The 20284-nt window shown below is 42.0% G+C and overlaps 1 protein-coding gene, 1 long non-coding RNA gene and 1 other non-coding gene across 3 annotated transcripts; all 3 read left to right on the forward strand.

Moving 5' to 3' along the window:
* The first annotated feature begins 56 nt into the window (after positions 1 to 56).
* Positions 57 to 1304, forward strand: LOC119278684. Its single transcript, XR_005137920.1, has 2 exons — positions 57 to 362; positions 964 to 1304. It is a non-coding gene; the product is annotated as an uncharacterized LOC119278684 (long non-coding RNA).
* A 13272-nt stretch (positions 1305 to 14576) lies between these two features.
* TRNAK-CUU lies at positions 14577 to 14649 on the forward strand. Its single transcript has one exon. It is a non-coding gene; the product is annotated as a tRNA-Lys (tRNA).
* Positions 14650 to 17616: 2967 nt separating this feature from the next.
* Positions 17617 to 18469, forward strand: LOC119278683 (non-specific phospholipase C2-like). The gene is made up of 3 exons (XM_037560022.1): positions 17617 to 17791; positions 17883 to 18062; positions 18153 to 18469. Exons 1-3 carry the CDS (start codon positions 17617 to 17619, stop codon positions 18467 to 18469), a joined length of 672 nt encoding a protein of 223 aa, XP_037415919.1.
* Positions 18470 to 20284: the final 1815 nt, after the last annotated feature.

Raw genomic sequence — 20284 nt, forward strand, 5'->3', positions numbered from 1 at the left:
TTGGCGGCTTCCCCCCGCCCCGACCCCGACTCCCTCGAGCGCCGCCGTCGCACCCTGGCAGCCCCTCTCGGCGACGACCACCACGGGTGTGCCTCCATCTCCCTCGAGACTCCAGCTCCCCGGCGGCCTTCCCTCCTTCCCCCAAGTCCATGATCACTGCTGCTTCAAGGCCGAGGAGGCCATCGGGTAGCAGCGAGCTCGGGGTCGCAGTCCAACAATGCAAGGAGCCAAGGAGGGTGGTCCAGCCGAGAGAAGGAGGTTGCGAGAGGGGATGAAGCGGCAGTTGCGCGGCCGCGTTGACCCGAGCTGGTTGCGAGAGCGGATGGAGTGGCGGCTTCACGGATTCCTTATTGGAGGTGCCGGTATGCACGCACGCCTTCTTGATTTTGTGCCTGCCTCTTTCCTGACAGAATTCTGACTCTGCCTGGGCGTTCTCCTACTTTGTGTGTGTTCAGAACGATGCACTAATGCAGGTTTCGTATACACATGCTTTTCTTTTTTCTTCTTCGTATGCATATCTGTGAATCTTGTGAGCCATGATTGGCATGCTGCTATGTATGTCACTCTGTCACTTAGAGGTGCTGCTACTACCTAATTTTTATGCTAGAAATAACTACCAAATACAGACAGAATGTACAAATTTATTACACATGATTGAGGGCAATAATCTATATATTTCCTGCAGTACCTGTCAGCCCGCTGACGAGCTCGTGAAATATGGATAGAGCTGCCACCTGATCACCGGGGCCAAGAGGGAGCCCCAAATAAACCATTTCCTCTATTATAATCAGATTTTTGCACAGAGCTAAGGGATGGTTTCATTGAATAGCTCTTGTGTTCATCTAATAGTTAGTTTGGTATGTCTTTGAGAGACAGTATGGATTCCTACTAAATGCATTTAATTTTGGGGTTTTTGATAATGCACATAACCATGGCATTTTCTTCTGGAATGTTTGTTTTCAGCATCTGCTTCATCTTGCGATTATATAGGTTGTAAGAAAGAGCCAAGATTAAAACTGGTGCATAGCATCCAGGTTTTTGTCGAACTGCGATGGAGATCGCTCTTCTGTTGTTGGATGTGAGAGCCCCTCTCATGCCGGAGAACACTATACATGTTTTTTTGTGTTCCCTATTAACAGCTATAAGTGCAGCGGGGTTAAAACAGTGTGGCGGGAAACATGAGAGAAGATGATTGTACGTGGTATATGTATGATAGAATCAATGGAAGCGATTGGCTTAGTAAGTTTACATGGAGAAACAGTTCAAGAAATATCTTGTTTGAACAGCTTAGCATGTTTTTTCTTTGACTCCTTTGCCTTTGAAGTTTTGACATGCTGTTCTTATTCATCTCAAGCTGAGCAAGATGCTATCCAGTACCTGTGTAGAGAGCTTGAGAATTACGGATTGCTCCTGTGTGAGAGAAGTCTGATCAGCCAATTTCTATATATAATGTAGCTACTTTTATATCTTTGTCAGTGAAAAATATTGCTTTGTTCTTTCCTGATCCTATTTTGTTAGCATGCTATTTTATATTTTTGGGCCTACCTTAAGAAACATAACATTAGTGATGTCTTAAGCATATGATGGTTTGAATGGTTATTATTCACTATGGGTGCATGGCTATTCTTGGGTTTGAGCCTTAGGCATGCAACAATGAGATCTAATTGCATTGTTTGTTAACTACTTAAACCAAAATCATTCATCAATCTTGATCGGAAATCTTATCCCAATACTTTTGATACTGTGCTTCGATTTTGATAACAAAATTTGTTTCAACTTGCCATGTGGAAAATCAAGTAAGAGCATATCCATGTTTACTTATTAGTTTGTTTTCTGAGAATGGTGCGGGATTTACAAATTGAAAAAGTAATTATTGTTTGAAAATCATTTTTAACAAAAAATCATTTGAAAAATTTGTTATGATATGGTTGTTTGACTGATTGCGATGTTGTTTTAGTGGTAGTTTTTTTCAACTGTCTAAGCATATATCTATTTTTTGTACACCCGGTGCAACGCACGGGACTTTTTGCTAGTAATAATAAAGCACGGATTGGGTCTTCGGGTTCACCGTTAACAAATTTACAAAAAACCCCTTGAGTTTTATGGAAATAAACCCGCAATCCTGGTCACCGTTATCCGTAAGTTAGCGTGCCGCTTCGTTTTCTTGTTCTTCAGATGCCATCGCCTATCCCAACCGGCCACCCACGATCCCCAATTTCAGGCTGCATGGCCGCTCGCCGCCGGGTGCTACTCCGCCCCGAGCACCGTCAATGTCTCCGTTGCCTGCTCAGGCCCGCCCTCTTCATCCCCCTCCCCTCATCGTCCTCCATTGCCCGAGCTCCCGTCGCCGCGCCGCAGACCACCTGCTCCTCCCGATGCACTGCCCACGCGCGGCCACGTCTCACCTAGTTGTTCACTCGCGCGTCTCCTACCTCGGTGGTCCGGCGAGCGGCGCCGGCAGCCATGGCAAACTGCCATGGGTGCGGCCAGTCCGAGCTCCAGTTTAGGCAGGTCGGTCCAAAAAGAAGAGAAAAAACCGTGACCCCGTCCTCCAATACGCCACCTGCTCCCATCCATTCAGCACCGCCACCCGCTTCAGCACCTGCTCGTCGGCCGCCGCCGTGCGGAGCGACCTGCCCAGCTCTTCGTCCCGCCTGCCTACGCCGGTAGGCTTTCCACCACAGCCACACACCACTTCGCCTCCCCCTGCCCATTGCCTCCTACACAATCGCCTTGAATCACAGGAGCTGCATCTCATCTCTCTCCCTGTAGTGATGGTCACGGGCTGATGTTGCTGCTCCTCTCCATCAGGATCTATCTCTTTCTCATTGTCTCTATCTCTCTCTCATGGATCGACAACTGCATTCTTCCCAAATATGTGTGCCCCTCTGCTCTGGATATTACGCCCACAACATGTTTGATGTTATGCTTATGAGGAGTTGAACTTCAATTTTTTCAAGTTTTTCTTTGGTGTAGGCATTCAGGCCTGGTGTAATTTCTTTTCAAAAGTGAACATGTTGTACAGTCCAATGTATCTAGGAAAATTAAGTTATGGAGAGTTGTTCATCATTTTGCTTGCATATTTTTTTTGTCTAACAAACTAGATACTTCAATTTTGGATATAAACATTGAGTAGGTGCTGAAATATTTCGCTAATAATAGTTTCCAACTTGCTTTTTAGCAGAACTACAGAACTATTTGTAGCTTTTAATTATGTGTACTTAAAATGGATTTGGTGTCCAGGACATGTGGAGTTGACATCAAGTTGAATTATGTGATGATGTTCTTCGATAGAATAATTGTTCTTCTCCTTTAAAAATGATGGACCATTGACTTATTTTTTTTAGATGCTCAAATACACCACACAAACGACATCCAGTAAGTGCTTGGACACCCGGCAGATTGAAAGTACAGAAGCAAAGATATCCAATACGAGGCCACGAGGCCCGACAGAGACGCGGCCAATACGCTCCTAATCTTTATTTCTTGATTTTGGAACCACAAGTAAGAGCATGTTCATGTTTACTTATTATTATTTTTTTGGAGAAATTTTGGGGATTTACAAGCTGAAATTATTGACTGTTTGAAAAAAAATGTTTTAACCAAAACTGTCTGAACAATGTTGCCCTGGTTCTGCATTCATGGAATTGCTAAAAAAGTTGAACAAGTTCAGTCAGAGTTTTGTCCCTGTTAATATTCAGTTCGAAGTGCCAGTTTGTTTCCACTTGCTCATCTTAATGTTGAACTATACATGTACTTATCTTTAAAGTTCTGTTGTCTTCATGAACTAATTAGATTTTTCAGCACTACTGAACTAATTGGATGCCATCTTAAATCACCTTCCCTTTGATATTATTGTACAGATTCCTGGAACACTGCCCAGTGTTTCAGCTGCGTACATGTCTACAACAATACTAGCAGATCTGAATTTGTGTTGCTAAGGTGTAGACTGACCTGACTTCGAGGGAAAAACATGGAGATTAGAGTGCCCTTTTTTCCCTTCCAATTCCATTTTCAGCAGCTATCAGACATGCATAGAAAATGTACTTTTGAGTACTTACAATATTATTTTGCTACTTGCAGAGTTGTTCGAGTGGTAATTTGTTTTACAAATTTCTACAACAGGCTGCATCAGCGGTTCACAACGGAGGAAGCTGTGGCGACTGCTACTGCGGCAACAAGGCGCTAGCTAGCTAGGTGTACCTGAAACAATAAGTTTGCTTTTCACTTCAGAATTCGGAGGAAGTCAATGTTTGTTTTGTAGTTCAAACCAACCACTGGTTGAAAGATCTATTCAAAAGATCTATTCCAAAATGATACTGTCTCATGGTGCTAGGTTATCAAAATAATCCATCATGGCCAAAGGTAAGTTTCATTCTTGGTATTAGTTTGTTTCATCCATTCTTCCCAAGACAAAAAACAGGTGGCATATGGCGATGAGATGAGCTTCTTTGGCTTTTTATTTGGCAGTTCTCTTCTCGCATCCCCTCTCTTTTCAATGTTGTCCTGAAATTTCAGCAACAGAATTTGTGATCTTGTCAGGTAATCATGCTAATTGAGAAAGAAATGGTATCCAGGACTCTGCACTTCACTAATATTCATGAAAATGTATGTTGGTATCTCTTTCATTTCTATCTCACTACTGCACACGTAACTTTAAATCATATATATGATGAAAGCCTGCAAACAATTAGAGGTCAATCTTCTTGCATTTTTTTCATGAACAGTTTGATGACTCGCTAGATGTGTTAGTCTAACTTATATAAGTAACCTAATCTGTTATTAGGTACCTGGAATGAATGGATGTTACGAATGCCTAAGCAATAAGTGAAAAAATAACTATATTTGTATCTGTCACAAACTAGAATATTTTCTTATTTGCATTACAAAATAAAAAATATATAGTACAAATCCTTTCCTCGTCATATTGTAGCCACCCAGGAGTCATCTTTATCCTTTAAATGGCAACTCTTGATGTATAAAAGAAGCTTTTGCAGATTCCATTGTTAGTAGGTTATATTTTCACCATTCAGTGCAATTGTGTTGTTTCATGTGAACTACGGGAGATAAGAAAAACTTTATAGAAAAATTGTGTTTCTAGGTTTTTTTCTGAACTGGAACACTGTGATTCCATTAACTTGCAAGCTTAGCTGGATCGCCAGGTGCATAGACACATACAAAGTCCCGTTCGTCCTCAAGCCAAAAGAGCTTGGCTCATGCGCACCGAAAACCGCTAGAGCGTGTGCTACCTTATTACATCAACCGGGACCAAATTCCACTGCTACAGAATTGAAATCTGTGCTAAGGAAGATACAAAGGTCCCTGTAGATGATTCCTTCCGGCGCCCTGCCATACTCATTGCTCTTCAGTGCATGAAATGTAGAAGCATGCACAGCGGCAGCACAGGCAGTAGCAGAATGGGCTATAATGAATGGTGTATTTGAGTCTGACTGATCAAACGCTGGTTCGTGTTTCTAGATTGTCTAGCTAAGGGCTGGATTTGTTTAGCTGGAACACAAATCACGATCAGATGTACCTATTAGGATGATTTCGTGTCCCTGCTAGCTATTTCTGATTTTGTAGCTATTCCTTCAGGGTACATGATTACATTACATTACAAGTTGAAAAACTGTGCAAAGTGAAAGTTGGCACTAAAGCGGATTGCTTTTTTTGATCTCCACAGAAATTTCAGTAATAATATGTTCCACTCATTTTGTTACTAAAAGCTGGGATGATTTTTACACTTTGTTTTATTTTAGTAATTCCCATGCTCACCTGATATTCTCCTCATCACCTTTCCATTTTGACAAATTTATCATCCCGAAGTTTATGCATAATGATGAAATATTCTATGGTAGTATGTCAAATGCAGTTTAGTATATTCCCGTTGGTTCTGTAGTGATTTTTAGTTCCGGCCATTTTCTTTCTAATTTTATTTTAAGAGAAGTGGAATCATAGACTAGGACGAGCAAGGATTTGTTTCTCCCGTTGCAACGCATGGGTCCTTTAGCTATCTCTTCCTAATAATAAAGCACGGATTGGGTCTCCGGATTCACCGTCACAATACGTTTTCTTCCTGTGAATTTACGCTTTCGGTTTGAATTTAAACGTATAAGCGAGGTGGTACTAATATTTTCATGTGTTAGCGTTCGTTCGTACATCGCCCAGGTGTCCATGATAAAACTCTCTGGTTCGGTCACTTGGGCCTGAAATTTCATAATAACCACGTACAGGCAGCTATCCCAGCCCAGCTAACTGGCCGCAAATAACATGGGCCTTCCCTTATGGGCTGCATGCACGAGAGTGGGCTTCCTTATATTAGATCATAGAGAAAGAAAAAAAATACATTACTGTGGAGAATCGAACATTAGATCTCATCTATTTCTTTGGGCTACAACAACCAACTGAGATAAACATCCCCTTGATGAATAGTCCCACCTCGCGATTTTAAGGACACACACCGGTTAATATAGCCAAATAATTAACAAACAGACGTGAAAAGGGATGAGCTAAATAAGCGGATGGGCCAATTAAGGAAAGGAATGTGGCTAAATAGATGCGGCTAATTCAAAGGAAGGATTGTGGTGGGTGGGCTCGGCACAATATTTAAATGGATGGAATCCTTAATTAATATAAGGCACGGGAAAACGGAAGTAAGAAATTATGTGAGGCTAATAAGTAAAAGGAATGATTTAATAAGGAAGGATTTAAACGGGCGGAATCAGGATTGTGTGAGGCTAAAAAGGAAGGTTTGAGGGTGCACACAACGATATTTATGGAGGAACGAAAATGAGCACGGCAAAAATAACAACATAAATTTTTAATTAATGTTGTATTTGTACGGCTAAAATATTAATGATTTTATTTCTTTATACTAAGATTTTTACTCTTGCCGGTTTGAAATATCAATTAATATACTAGGAGCATTAAGTCCACAAAATTATAAGTTGGTGGGCAAGAGAGACTCACGAAGCTTTGTGATACAGTATGATGATCAAACCCATAGTTCTGGGATTAATAATGTTAAGCTACATGAAAACAGAAAAAACAAAAAATATCAACAAGCCCAATAATAAAAGCAAATCTCATGCTACTGAGCCCCAAGTATATCCATTATCCTCTTCGATACATAATATTAATGTGTCAATCAATCGTGTGATTTCATTATTTATGTTTCTTATTAATATTAATTTTATTTATATAGATAAGTCGGTACATCTTCTCCTTAAAAGTTTATGACATCTGTATCATCTTTTCATAATTGAAACACGTGTTTTTAGGTCCTCTGGAGCTTGCTACCTACTATTTTTGTTTTGTAGAATTGTTTGTGTAAAATCCCAGCATTTCCACTTTATTATTTTTTGTTTTGTTAATATTGTGTGACAACGACATGGGTCGATGACAAGTGGTTCTCACCAGGCACCCAACACATGCCGACACCACCTCTACAACCATGATGAAATATATTTCAAGCTGTGATAAAAGATAACCAGTTCTATTTTAAATTAGAATATGATGATGAATTATAGCTCTATATAAATAATTTTGAAATCGATCTGGAATTAGCATATAAATTGTTATTGTGTTGGTCTACGGATTTTGGTGAGCATTAAATTTCACATGAACTATCATTATGCTTTCCCAATAATTCTAACTAAATTTAAATACACTTCAATTATGTCTCCCGTTGCAACGCACGGGTATTTGTGCTAGTAGAATTAATAGAAATCAGAGAGGAAGGCTCTCTTTTGCTTAAAAAGGGTGTAAGTTCATTAAATTTGCAATTTGGGTAAGTCGGTTTTGTGGAAGGAGGAACGGTCGGACGAAAAAAAAGCTGGAGGAAGAAAAAAAAATGATGGTTGGATCTTAGTCTACCGGCATAGAAAATAAAATAAAGGCCCTGAATAATTTTTAGGCAGCTTACACATATCTGCTGCCTAAATAATATAGTAGGGACCTTTTTTTATTTGTTTTGGTATATTGGGTGCTATGACTCTCAAGTGTAAACCATATAAGCCAAGCGCGTATTTGGTTACTCCCAGATTTTTAACAGAAAAAACTGGTCATATGCAACCCTGCAAGTACTTGTTCTGTTACCTCCATACACGCGGGGTTCCTTGCGCAATCCACGCGGGTCCACAGGTATCACATTTGCCGGGGTGTAACCCCGGTCCAACCGTTCGTACGAGACCTGAGGCGAACTCCCGGCGGCGGAGAAGCCCAATGGGAACTCGACGATGTGGATGAGGACAGTACCCAGGGATATTTTCATTAAAATTTGAATTATCAAACTCATCTCATGCGCGTAAAGCAGAAGAATCCTTTGCGATGCACACAATCATTCAAAGAGAATGGTGTTCGACGGCAGCACGCGCAAAGTTTCCCTCCACATTTAAAATAATTTGGCCTACCAACGAAATATCTACCCCTCCCCACCCCTTTTCTCCCCGACCACAAGTCACATTTCCCCTGTTTCCCCTTCCTTCCTTCCGAAGCTATAGACACTTTCTCGCTTGCTTCCTCGCTCTCGCCGTATCGCATCCTACTTCCGGGGTTAGCAATTCAGCATGGTCTTCTTCAATGACCACTCCAACGGTTCCTCCTCCGACGACTAATTTTTCAGCACCCAGGTATATGTCTCTTCTCTCTCTCTCTCGGGTTATGACTTGGAACGAAGGATTAACCCGACGGTCAATTTGAGTCATTTCTTCCTCTTGTAGCTCCCTAGGACCATCAATTGCAATGAATGGAGCGGGTGGCTGAAGATCTGCTTGCTCGTTGTCATCATCAATATCTATGCGTGAAGCTAGTTGCGTTCGAATATGTGGACAGTGGGAGGAAGTTTCTGGCATGTGCAGAGAAAGTTACACTAGTGCAGAACCGGGCTATAGCACCAGTTCGTAAGGAAACCGGCACTAAAGGGTGGGGACTAAAGGTCCCCCATTTTAGTACCGATTTTGCACGAACCATCTCTAAAGGGCCACCACATGGCACATGCCAGCACCAGGGGCGGGGAGCCCTTTAACCGGTACTAAAAGGTTTGGTGGCTTTTGATTTTTTATTTATTTTCCCTTTAATTTTGTGTTTTCCATTTAATTTAGAGATTCTTTTTCATTTATTTAATATAAAAACTCTTGCATCTCATATCATCACCAACAACAACACTAGTTAATAATCATCATATATATATAGTCATTACCACTATTTTTATCATCATTATTTAATCACCACCAACAGTAGCTTAAAGAAAAAACATTCACTTGTACAAAAAGCAAAGATATCATCGAGTTCAACATGGTCATGAGATTATTTATAAGCATTCATAACTAAGACCACAAAAGCAAATCACTAATATTTAAGTTCAGGATGAAACACGGACATGAGACGACAAGTACTAATAGCAGGAACTAGCTAATCACTCCTGCTGCTCTCTCTCGGGTAAAATGACATAGAACATGTGTAGCTCTCCTGATTCATCATATTGGAGCATGCAGATGAATCTGTCTCCTAATCGTGGGTTGCGCTTCTGATTGTTGCCCCCAAGTACTTTTCTGCGATCAGTCACAATTTTTCTCCAGTCTTTCACTATTAAGCATTCATCGGTTCTAGAAATCCTAAATGCACTCATGTGCAATGTAGGATGTCTTGGCCGTAAGCTAACAATTGACAGGCGACCGTTAGTCGAGATCCACTGAGGTACAAATATCATCGGCAGTCCCTTTTGAAGAACATAGTATAGTAACATACTTAGCAATAAAGTTTAGCTTAAAATAATCTATGCAAAAGATGCAACGAGGACAAATAGTAAAAATCTTACCATCTTTCCTAAATACATGTGACCGTAGTTCAATAGGAAAACTGTTGGTCGCACGTTTTGATCACTAAGATTTGCATGTCTAGGAAAATAATTTCTCTTGACAGCATCAAGATACTCAAGCCATGAAACATATTGACTTATCTTCTCGCAGTTTAATTCAGCCCCAGGACAGTGGAAGGTCATGTCTACCAAGCGCCGGACATGTTTGCTTGAATAGAAATAAGCTGTCAATAGAAATTAGTTGTCAACTATTTTTCAAATAAACAATATCGAAGACATAATATGGTTGAGAAACACTCACATAATGGTAGAACTGGAGGCGTCTGCCACATCGACCCAAATATCGGTATTACCTTCAATATCATCTTCCGGATGAATATAAAAAATGATAACCATATCAGACTCGAATACATAAGCCTTGCATAATGCTTGCCAAGTTTTGCATTCAAAATATGTGTAGGTGAATGCATTGTATAATTTTGCATGGAAAGTATAACCATGCTCGGTCTTCAAATAAACTCTCTTTACCTCCATAGTTTTCATAGTACTGAAACCTATCTTATCCAATACAAAAATTCTTGCATGGCAGGGGATATGTTATAGTAGAACAGTAAAAAATTAAAACTATAAGTTGAAGCAAATGAAGCATATGCTTAATTAAGAAAAAAAACTTGTCTTTGTGACTTATTGCATTCACTTCGAAGGTCTCATCCAGCTTGATGCTGAAGCGCCTACCATCAACTAGGAAATTTCTGCCGCACGTGACGCGCTTGTATTCGCAGTATTCGCACATAACGAAATCATTCTCGTCGTCAGACTTTTCCTATGTTCATATATAGTTGAAACATTAATTGATATAAATACTTACTAGCAGTTCTATTAATTCAACTAGCTAGTTCTATTAATTCAACTAGCTCTATTAATTCAACTACTAAGCACTTATTAAAAATAAACTAGTTCTAAGCTTCTTACTAAAATCTCATATATAGTAAACTTTTAAATCTTTTAATTAATTATTAGATCATCAAATCTCATATATATATATATATATATATATATATATATATAAATGTATATATCTAGCTAATTCATCTAATTCATCTAACATCTGACATTAATATATCTACATTATTTTCTATTTAATTCATCTGTGACATTAATATCTAACATTTCTAACATGCATTAATCTAACCTGCATTTATAAAAACTAAAAATAAAAAAAAATAAAAAAGATTATATATAAGATGTACTACGGCGGCGATGGCCGGGGACGATTGACGGCGCGGCGACGGGGCAACGACGGGGACGGCCGGGCGCGGCGGCGCGGGAGGGCGGCGACAGGGTGAAGAGGCGACGGGGGGCGCGGCGGGGGCGGCGACGGGGACGGCCGGCTGCGGTAGGGGGGGGGGCAGCGACAAGGCGAAGGGGCGACGGCGACGGGCGCGACGACGACGAGAAGAAGCAGATGGATGAAAAGTAACTGAAATTTCGTAAGTGCTATATATATAGGAGAGAATTTTAGTACTGGTTCGAGACACAAACCGGTACTAAATGTCAAATTTGGCCAGGCCAAACGGCGGAAAGCGACAACGTTTAGTACCAAATCATGGCTAGAACCGGTACTATAGACTACCCTTTAGTACCGGTTTGAGCCATGAACCGGTACTAATGGCTTACGTCCGGTGCGGCAAGTTTAGTCTCACCTCGGTAGCCGAGAGGCTTTCAGAGTCATTTAGCTTAAAACAAATCTGTAAATGCATGAAAAATAACAAATTGTCTAGTTTGTACACGAGGTGCTTCCAGTTTTTGCGGTAACCCTTCTCTACTTTTTCGCACATGCTATATGGGTGAAATGATGATATCATGCCAAGTTCCAACCTTTTCAGAGTTCATTTGTAGTGTTTTTCAATTTTAGGGTCATTTAGCTGAAAACAAATCTTTAAATGCATGAAAATTAGCAAATGATGTCAGAAAGGTTTAAAAGTTTATGACGTGGCCTTGAATGGTGCATCCTAAACGCAAAAAATGTCTGGAGTTGTAATAAGTTTAAAACAATGAAGTGCTGGTGTAACAGATGATTTTTGTCCGAAACCCTGATACTTCGAACGATATTGTCCAGTTTGTACACGAGGTGCATCCAGTTTTTGCCGTAACCCTCTCTATTTTTTCGCACATGCTATGTGGGTGAAATGATGATACCATGCCAACTTCCAACCTTTCAGAGTTCATTTGTAGTGTTTTTCAATTTCAGGGCCATTTAGCTCAAAACAAATCTTTAAATGCATGAAATATAGCAAATGATGTCAGAAATGGTTGAAAGTTTATGACGTGGCTTTGAATGGTGCATACTACACGCAAAAAATGTCTGGAGTTGTAATAAGTTTTAAAAAATGAAGTGCCGGTGTAACAGATGAGTTTTCGTCCGAAACACTGATACTTCGAAAGAGATTGTCCAGCATGTACACGAGGTGCATCCAGTTTTTGTCGTAACCCTCTCTACTTTTTCACACATGCTATGTGAGTGAAATGATGATACCATGCCAAGTTCCAACCTTTTCAGAGTTCCTTTGTAGTGCTTTTCAATTTCAGGGTCATTTAGCTAAAAACAAATCTTTAAATGCATGAAAAATAGCAAATGATGTCAGAAAGGGTTGAAAGTTGATGACGTGGCTTTGAATGGTGCATACTGAACGCAAAAAAAAGTCTGGAGTAAGTTTAAAAATATGAAGTGCCGGTGTAACAGATGAGTTTTCGTCCGAAACCCTGATACTTCGCAAGAGATTGTCCAGTTTGTACACGAGGTGCATCCAATTTTTGCCGTGATGTCAGAAAGGGTTGAAAGTTTGATGCCGGTGTAAGTTTTCGTCCGTGTAAACATGTAAAAATATACATCAAAAATACATTGATCATCAATGATCTTTTTGTGTAGAATCTAAACTGTCAATAGGAATCTACCCCGGTTTAAGAACCGGCGAAGACTCCTATTGCAGCCACAGATAATACACATAAAGTTCACTGAAGGCCAAGTAGTTGTGATAGTTTGAGAAATAACATATTTAAGGTCGTCAAAACCTTCTTAGCCGAGCGAGGTGGGACTAAAAAACAGCTGCAACTAAATAACTTTAGCACCGGTTTGTGGCACGAACCGGTACTAAACATGCTGGGTGGGGCCCCAACCTGACAAAAGCCTGCCACAGCCTCATTAGTACCGGTTCGTGGCATGAGCCGGTACTAAAGTTTCTCCACGAATTGGTACTAATGATCGACGACCGCCTAGCCGTTTGAACCGGCACTCATGTGACCATTAGTGTCGATTCATCGGCAAACCGGTACTAACGTGCTGAACATTTTACCCTTTTTTTACTAGTGTTAGCCCCACTTTCGTTGTTACAAATCAATTGTTAGATGCGATTCAAACACTGTCACTGTGCTATGTTATTGTGGACGTTAAGACAGTGTCACAGTTTATACCTAGTATCTAAAAATGTTGCCATCTCATCAGCGGCGCCATTAGAAAATTATTTCATACCGCATCAGCAGTTTGTGCAGCCAACTTTGGTCCACACATCCGAGCATCCAAACAGTAAAATACTAAATCTTTATGGCACGAAGGAACTGGGCATCAGAACAACTAGGTGCTTGGAGTTCGGGTCCCTGATTTTTTTCCGCTGCATCGGCTCGCCAGTGCAGGGCACCGGTGCCAAATGTAGCAACAGTTGTCTTTACACCAAATTTGGCATACACAATGGATGTCCTTAGTGCTATTAGTTCTATGTTACTAAATTTGTGAATGTACACATCTGTTAGTATCAATTTGATTTCATCCAAACACTGTCGCTATGCTGTTGCAGTTATATTTAACTTCCTCGTAAAATATTCAATTTGTTATTTATAGTTCATGACTAAGAAATTGTAGCGTTGTTGTAGTTAATTATGGCTTCTGAAATTTCAGAATTTGGTTGTTGTCTCTGTAGCAATTAATTCATTTGCACATTGATCTTTTTGAGAAGATATGCCGTTATTAACCTGTTTCTTCAGTTTATGAAAATATGTCTATGCTTATTTTTTATGTTTCTACAAACCCATTTCTCTTTCAGTTGTTACTGATCTAGTTTTAGATATTATAGGATGAACGAAAGTGTTCTTACCTGGAGTGGGTTGATCAAGAGTGGCCATAGTCTTTAAAGATGTGTTTAGCAAAGCTCTGGAGCATGTATAAGGAAGAGAATATAGGTATGCTTAGAGAAAGTGTTGTCAATGATGAAGAAGTGAAGATGCGGGATAAAAAGCGGGGAATGGAGAATGAGCTCAGATTTTTTAAATCACACTTTGCTAAGATGGTGTTGGCGAAGGAGGAGTCACTTTTCCTGTTGGCCAGTGTGAAACAGGTTCTTACTGAACTGAAAGCAGAGGTGGATAAGACGAGTCTGCATGATTTCGCTTAGGAAAATGAATATATTGTTCAAATATTGTTCTCATGAAGGTGAACTAGCTATATGTTGTACTGTGTTGTTTTCAGGTTGCTATCATACTGTGATAAGATGTATTTATGTGCGTGATATGAAATTGGCAAACAACTGTTCGATTTGAAATGTGAATTTGCGTAATACTGAAATTATTAATTATAAACTAATAAACCTGCTAAATGGATCAAGAAACTTTGCAAATGATTCTAGCAGTAAAAGTGCTTGTCATGGACAGCCCGATGCCATACATTATAGGTTATAAATAGATTTGATTTGCAGATGTGGATAGCATTGCCCGTCTAGCTCAGTCGGTAGAGCGCAAGGCTCTTAATCTTGTGGTCTTGGGTTTGAGCGCCAAGGTGGGCGTCAATTTTTTTTTCATTTACGTTATTCATTTAATTGGACAAAATTACTTGAAGTTGCTTTAGAAAACTTTCCATATATCTTTTTCCTTTAAAGCTACAAGTTCAATGTTTCATATTGGTTTACTAAATGACCCCACTTTATCGTTGACTACGTGGAATAAGGCGGAAAAATGCAAACCAGGGATATGCGTCATAAAAGTCAAAGTTAAAACGCGGATATTTAAAGTTGTTTTGCATCTTGATGTCCCACTAGGACTCACTTAAAAAAATGCACAACAAAAAATCCTTCTGAATTGGATTAATCTCAGAATTTTGAAAAACCGGATGAGTCGAATATTGTGAGAACCTAAAATCATTGCAAGTCTGGACACATTTTGGTCGAAGACAAGAGGTTTGCAAGGTGAACTACCACTGCTTCCTTGTTGTACTATCGACAACGAAGATCTTAGGTACAAAAAATAAAAATTTGGGGGAAGCTCTAATCAAAACACATGTGATGCCATCGTGGACACCATCATTGCCAAGAGGTTTGTACTTTGTACCGTGAGAGACCACCACTACCAAGATAATCAGACGTTTTATGATATCAAAACACCTTAGATTTTCGTCCACAAAGAAAGATGTATGAGACAGCCCTGGGTTTTTCCCTCCTGGAATAGTAGATGCCATTACGGCCGAGACGTTGGTATGTGTTGGGTTTGATTTTTCGTGGCGTGTTGGCTCTGTTGGGCACTCTGGAGTTTGTTGCATCCATCATCCGTTTGTTTTTGTTTGCTTCCCCTCACCTGATTTCACTCACATTTTCCATTCTTTCCTTGCCTTCGTTTTACGGAGTTGCTGGAAGAATTTGGGAGCGAGGAGAGGCTAGAGGATGCATGAGAGGGCGAGTTCACAAGATTCATGCTAAGGTTGCAACATAATCCGAAAAGCATCGGAACCCAAACATAAAGCACTTATATTTTGCAACATAAGAAGGAACAAAACCCCAAATTTAGTTGACCAGACATAAGCAGGTTAAAAAAGGACCGGCAAAAAAAACAAAGTGTTGATGAAAATACAGCACAAGGGGTGCGCCTATTTCTTGTCCTCAATGATATTTGAGTTGTTCCATTTTGTTCTTGACCTCCCCACCTTCTCGATGTCATTTGTATTCCATTTGATCTTATTTGCTTAATTAAGAATAGTTGTCATTTCAATTATAATACATACCACTTTGTTGGTTGATAGCTTGATGTCATGCATACACATCACTCGTGGTGCGTGTATGTGTCTCTTGTTATGTTATTGCAAACGAAATGCATGTAACATTTTTATGCCTAGTATATCCCCACAACCAGATACATATATACGCTTCCACTATCCCGCATAGAGAATGAATCTCGGCCAGGCTAAAAGTACACATTAATTGAGAATATACGAGGAAGAGTAGGAGGGGGGATGCAGTACGGAATAGCTTCACACACGATATCTGATGGACGACTTGTGGACGATAGTAGGATCTTACGTCCCGTAATCATGCAGGGATTTAATCTAACGGTGATTACCTACCGTCGTGCATGCATCGGCTGCAATATCGTCGGCTGCGTAGCACTGCTCGATGCAGTATGGCTAGTCTTGGTCACCCAGACCAACTTTCTCCGGATATCTGCGTTGCCTTGCCTTGCTCATACACCAAACTGAAGGCCGAGACTACATAACACAACTGTATGTATTGTAAATTATTCCACGGTAGCTATATATAAGTTGACTAAATTGAATAAATTAAATGTCTAACATGAAAGATACCATCAGGTGGATGTTGACATCTGATGGTGTCTTCACTATAAAATCTTTTTTACAGACAACTTGTTATTGTGTACTTTTAGCCTGGCTGACATCTGACGATACAGTAGCTTCCAACAGAAATGTATGTGGAAAATACAAGTTGCTCCTAAAATTAGAGTGTTTTATGGCTGAAGGTTGGATAGGTAAACAAATGTTTTGCCCTTTGTGGCATGTTCGATTTTTTTTTCAAACGCTTAGTTGCTAAATTGGTTTGGAGTTTGTTCAAATGTGCTTTCGAGTTGAGAAATCTTCCTGACACTTAAACACTTGTTTTGGTGTTTGGATTAAAAGTTTTTCGAAGATAAATAAGAATCTGATATTGGTGGGGGTTTCTGCCATCTTCTGGACTATATGGAGATGCATGAATAATATTGTGTTTGAGACAAAACACAATTATGATCCTATTATTCACATCAATTTGATATGTCATTGTATATCTTATTGGGCCATTCTGTATATAAAGGAAATTGAAGGGTCCTGATGATGGGGGGTAATAGTCATACAACATGTGGGAAATGAGGTGCATAGAGCTCATGTCATACTAGACTCGTGCTTTGTAATTTTTCTGGAGGCTGACCATTGCTTGGTGATGTCCTTCCTCTAGATGCTGATGCCTGACTTGGTTCTATCTTCTGTATTTGTAGTTGTGGTTGGGCTCTAGGTTTGGTGCTGGTAGTTTCTGATGTTGATGAGTTTAGAACTATGGTGGTTTATGTAATGTTTATGTGTGCCTCTATTTGTGGCGTTGGAGGCTAGATATTCATCTGGTGAGCTGGTTTTCTTTCAGATGTTTTGCCGCTTGGTTTTTGGTGGAGCTGTTGTTGGGTGTTAGGGAATCTCCAAGGTGGACCCACAAACCTCCGCTTCCGTCTAGACCGTGTTGTCCAGACCGCCGGAGCCATCCACGCGGGCCTGTATCGGTCCGCGGGGCGGTCCGGACGAGTTTTTTCCTACAAAATGAAGACAAATGGGGGGAGCTTTGCGGGAGTCTAGACATCAGACACGTATGACTCCGACACCCTAGGCCCACCCAAAACCCTTCCCGGACCCTCTGCCTCCATCCTCCCCATTTTCTCTTCTTTCTTCTTTCTCTCTTGCCTTCGCCGCCGCTCCACCACCCCGTCCGCCACACCACACCTTGCTCATGGTCCTCACATATGATGAGCATGGTGGGTTCTTCGACCATGTTCCCAGGCTGGTCGACGGCGTGCCTAGTCCCGACGACATTGTTGGCCCACCGCCGTACAACTTCACGTTCAACAGGTTAGGGGTGCTTGTCCCGGCCATCTTGATCTCTCCATGGATTGAGAAGGGAACAGGTCAGTCATCACTTCTTTGTTAATACTATATGAAAACGGATGCCAGATTTGTTCAATGTACATTCGTTGCTGATATTTGTTTGGGTTTCAGTTATGCATGGGCCGAATGGAAGTCCGTCCCCGATGTCGCAATTCGAGCATTCTTCAGTCCCTGCAACCGTGAAGAAACTGTTCAATCTGCTTCGGGATTTCCTGACCAAAAGAGACGCGTGGGCTGGGACCTTCAAAGGCGTCGTGCAAACCAGAACTGAACCGAGGACAGATTGTCCAGGTAATTTGTCAAGTTCAGCATAGGACCTGGCTTGTTTTGTATTCTGTCTGTGAGTTGTCTGCTTATCCATTAAAGTTGTGAAATGTGCAGAGCAACTCCCGACACCGACGAGGATCCGTCAGACGGAGGCGAACGAGGAGGCGAAGCTGACCTCGTTCCAGCAGGAGATCGTGCAGCTGGCGGCGGTGCTGTACGGAGACCACCAGCTGAGCAGCCTGCAGCAGAGGATCAGGGAGAGGATGAACGTGAGGGAAGGGACCTCCTACATGAGGAGCGCCGTGCGGCGCTTCTTCGAGGCCGGCATGTTGGCCAAGAGAATGGGCGTCGCCGACGACGAGCAGATCGTCAAAATGATGCCCTCCCTCACCACCAGGACATCCAGTGCGGACCAAGATAATCTTCCGTAGAGAGCACTCATACACACATGCATAGGAAATTGATTGGTGTTGGGGAATTTTTGGAAAATGTTTAGAAACAGCCGGATGAATTCTTGGCCTCGTCAGCCGCGTCCGTCACCGTGCGATCGCACGCAACCGTGGGGCGCAGAGTGCTCTCTGTCCCCCACGTAAAGTAACTTCACCTATCGTGACGTCTGAAGCTGACTGGCACCATGATTGTTTAACAATTTCCTCATACTTCTTTCTCACACGTAGAGCTTGGCCACGTACCTACACATGTACGTGACTAGTAAGCATCGAAACTTCTTGACGTTGATTATGGGTGTTTGTTGAATTTGGTACTAGCATGCTCATGGATTCATGATTGTTTGGATATAGCAATGCTTAGAGTAGTGTTCTTGACGTCTACGTCGTCCCCGTAACAGCCGTCGAAGCATATCCGTCATCATAGCTTCATCACAACAGTCGGGTTGTCGTCGCAGCATCGTCAAAACAACCATGTCATCATCGCGGCACTGCCACAGGTGGGAAGCACGCCGTCGTAGCAGTCGGGCCTTCGTTGGAGCGTCGTCGCGATCATCGAAGCAGGCCGTCGTAGCAGTCGGGCCTTCGTCCGAGCAACGCCGCGATCATCGAAGCACACCCTCGTAGCATGGTCATGATCGATCGAAGCACGCCGTCGACGCGGTTCATCGCAACATCACTGCGGCTGTCACAACATCATCAAAGGATCCAGGTTGTTGACGCAGCGTCGTCGCAACCGTTGAAGCACCCGCCGCGGCCGTCTCAACATAATTGAACCAAACAGGTTACCGTTGTGGCACCGCCGCGGCCGTCGAAGCATAAACACCATCATAGCGTCACCGGAGCAACCAGGTTGTTGTTGTAGAATCGCCGAAACAGCCGTGCCATCATCGCGGAACTGCCACGGCAGGAAAGCTCGTCGTCGCCGCAGTCGGGCCTTCCTCGGAGCATCGCCGCAATCATCGAAGCACGCCGCTGCATCATCGACGCGCCGTCGCGTTTCGTTGCAAATCATCGTGGCAGCCAAAGCACGACATCACATCGTAGGAGCCGGGTTGCCATTGTAGCATAGTCACAGTTCTCGAAGCACCCTCACGGCCGTCGCAACATCATTTGAAGTTGACAGGTTGCCGTCGTGGCTCCGCCGCAGCTGCCAAAGCACGTCGTCGCGCCATCGCCACCGCTGCCGAAGCATGTCATCACAAACATCATTGAAACGGCCGTGATTTCATCGAAGGTGCCGGGCTGCCATCGCAGAGACCGTTGTCCAATGTCGCAGCACTGCTCGCGCCCTCACACTACACTCGCAACAGCCGGACCACCCCTCGCGATATCGTCGTCTCGGCTTGCAGCGCGTTTGGTCTCGTATGCAGCAGCCACCCCCGCCGCTGGTCTTTTGAAGCAGCTCATGTCGCTGCGTGAGCATGGACGTTTTTCTTTTTTTAGGGCAATGGCTGACTTGCTACTTAACTGATACTACTATACTACAGGAGCATAGATGACTCTGGGTCACGTATGCGTTGATGCGCTATACCAACTAGGCTACGTGGAGTCGCTACTTAGAGTATTACTAGTAGAGCCCTCATTGTCTCAAAAAAAAAAAAAAACTAGTAGAGCCCTCAAACCCTCAAACCCCTGAAAATAACCGCTTTTTTTTACAGCTTTCGCCGAAAAAACGCCGTAGACTAGAACCTCTAAACCCTCAAACCCGTAAAAAAATTTAGAGGTCCAACCCTCAAACCAATTTGCAATCTGTAGAAGTAGGGGTTGAGGGGAAAATCTCCCCCCAACCCGCACTCC

This window comes from Triticum dicoccoides, chromosome 3B (genome assembly GCF_002162155.2).
Source record: "Triticum dicoccoides isolate Atlit2015 ecotype Zavitan chromosome 3B, WEW_v2.0, whole genome shotgun sequence".
Lineage (NCBI taxonomy): Eukaryota > Viridiplantae > Streptophyta > Magnoliopsida > Poales > Poaceae > Triticum > Triticum dicoccoides.

Excerpts from the sequence above, each read along its gene's own strand:
- LOC119278683 (XM_037560022.1), top strand. The coding sequence starts at position 17,617 with ATGGTCCTCACATATGATGAGCATGGTGGGTTCTTCGACCATGTTCCC. Across the intron at positions 17,792-17,882 it reads ATGGATTGAGAAGGGAACAG|TTATGCATGGGCCGAATGGA; the intron begins GTCAGTCATCAC and ends TTTGGGTTTCAG. Across the intron at positions 18,063-18,152 it reads ACCGAGGACAGATTGTCCAG|AGCAACTCCCGACACCGACG; the intron begins GTAATTTGTCAA and ends TGAAATGTGCAG.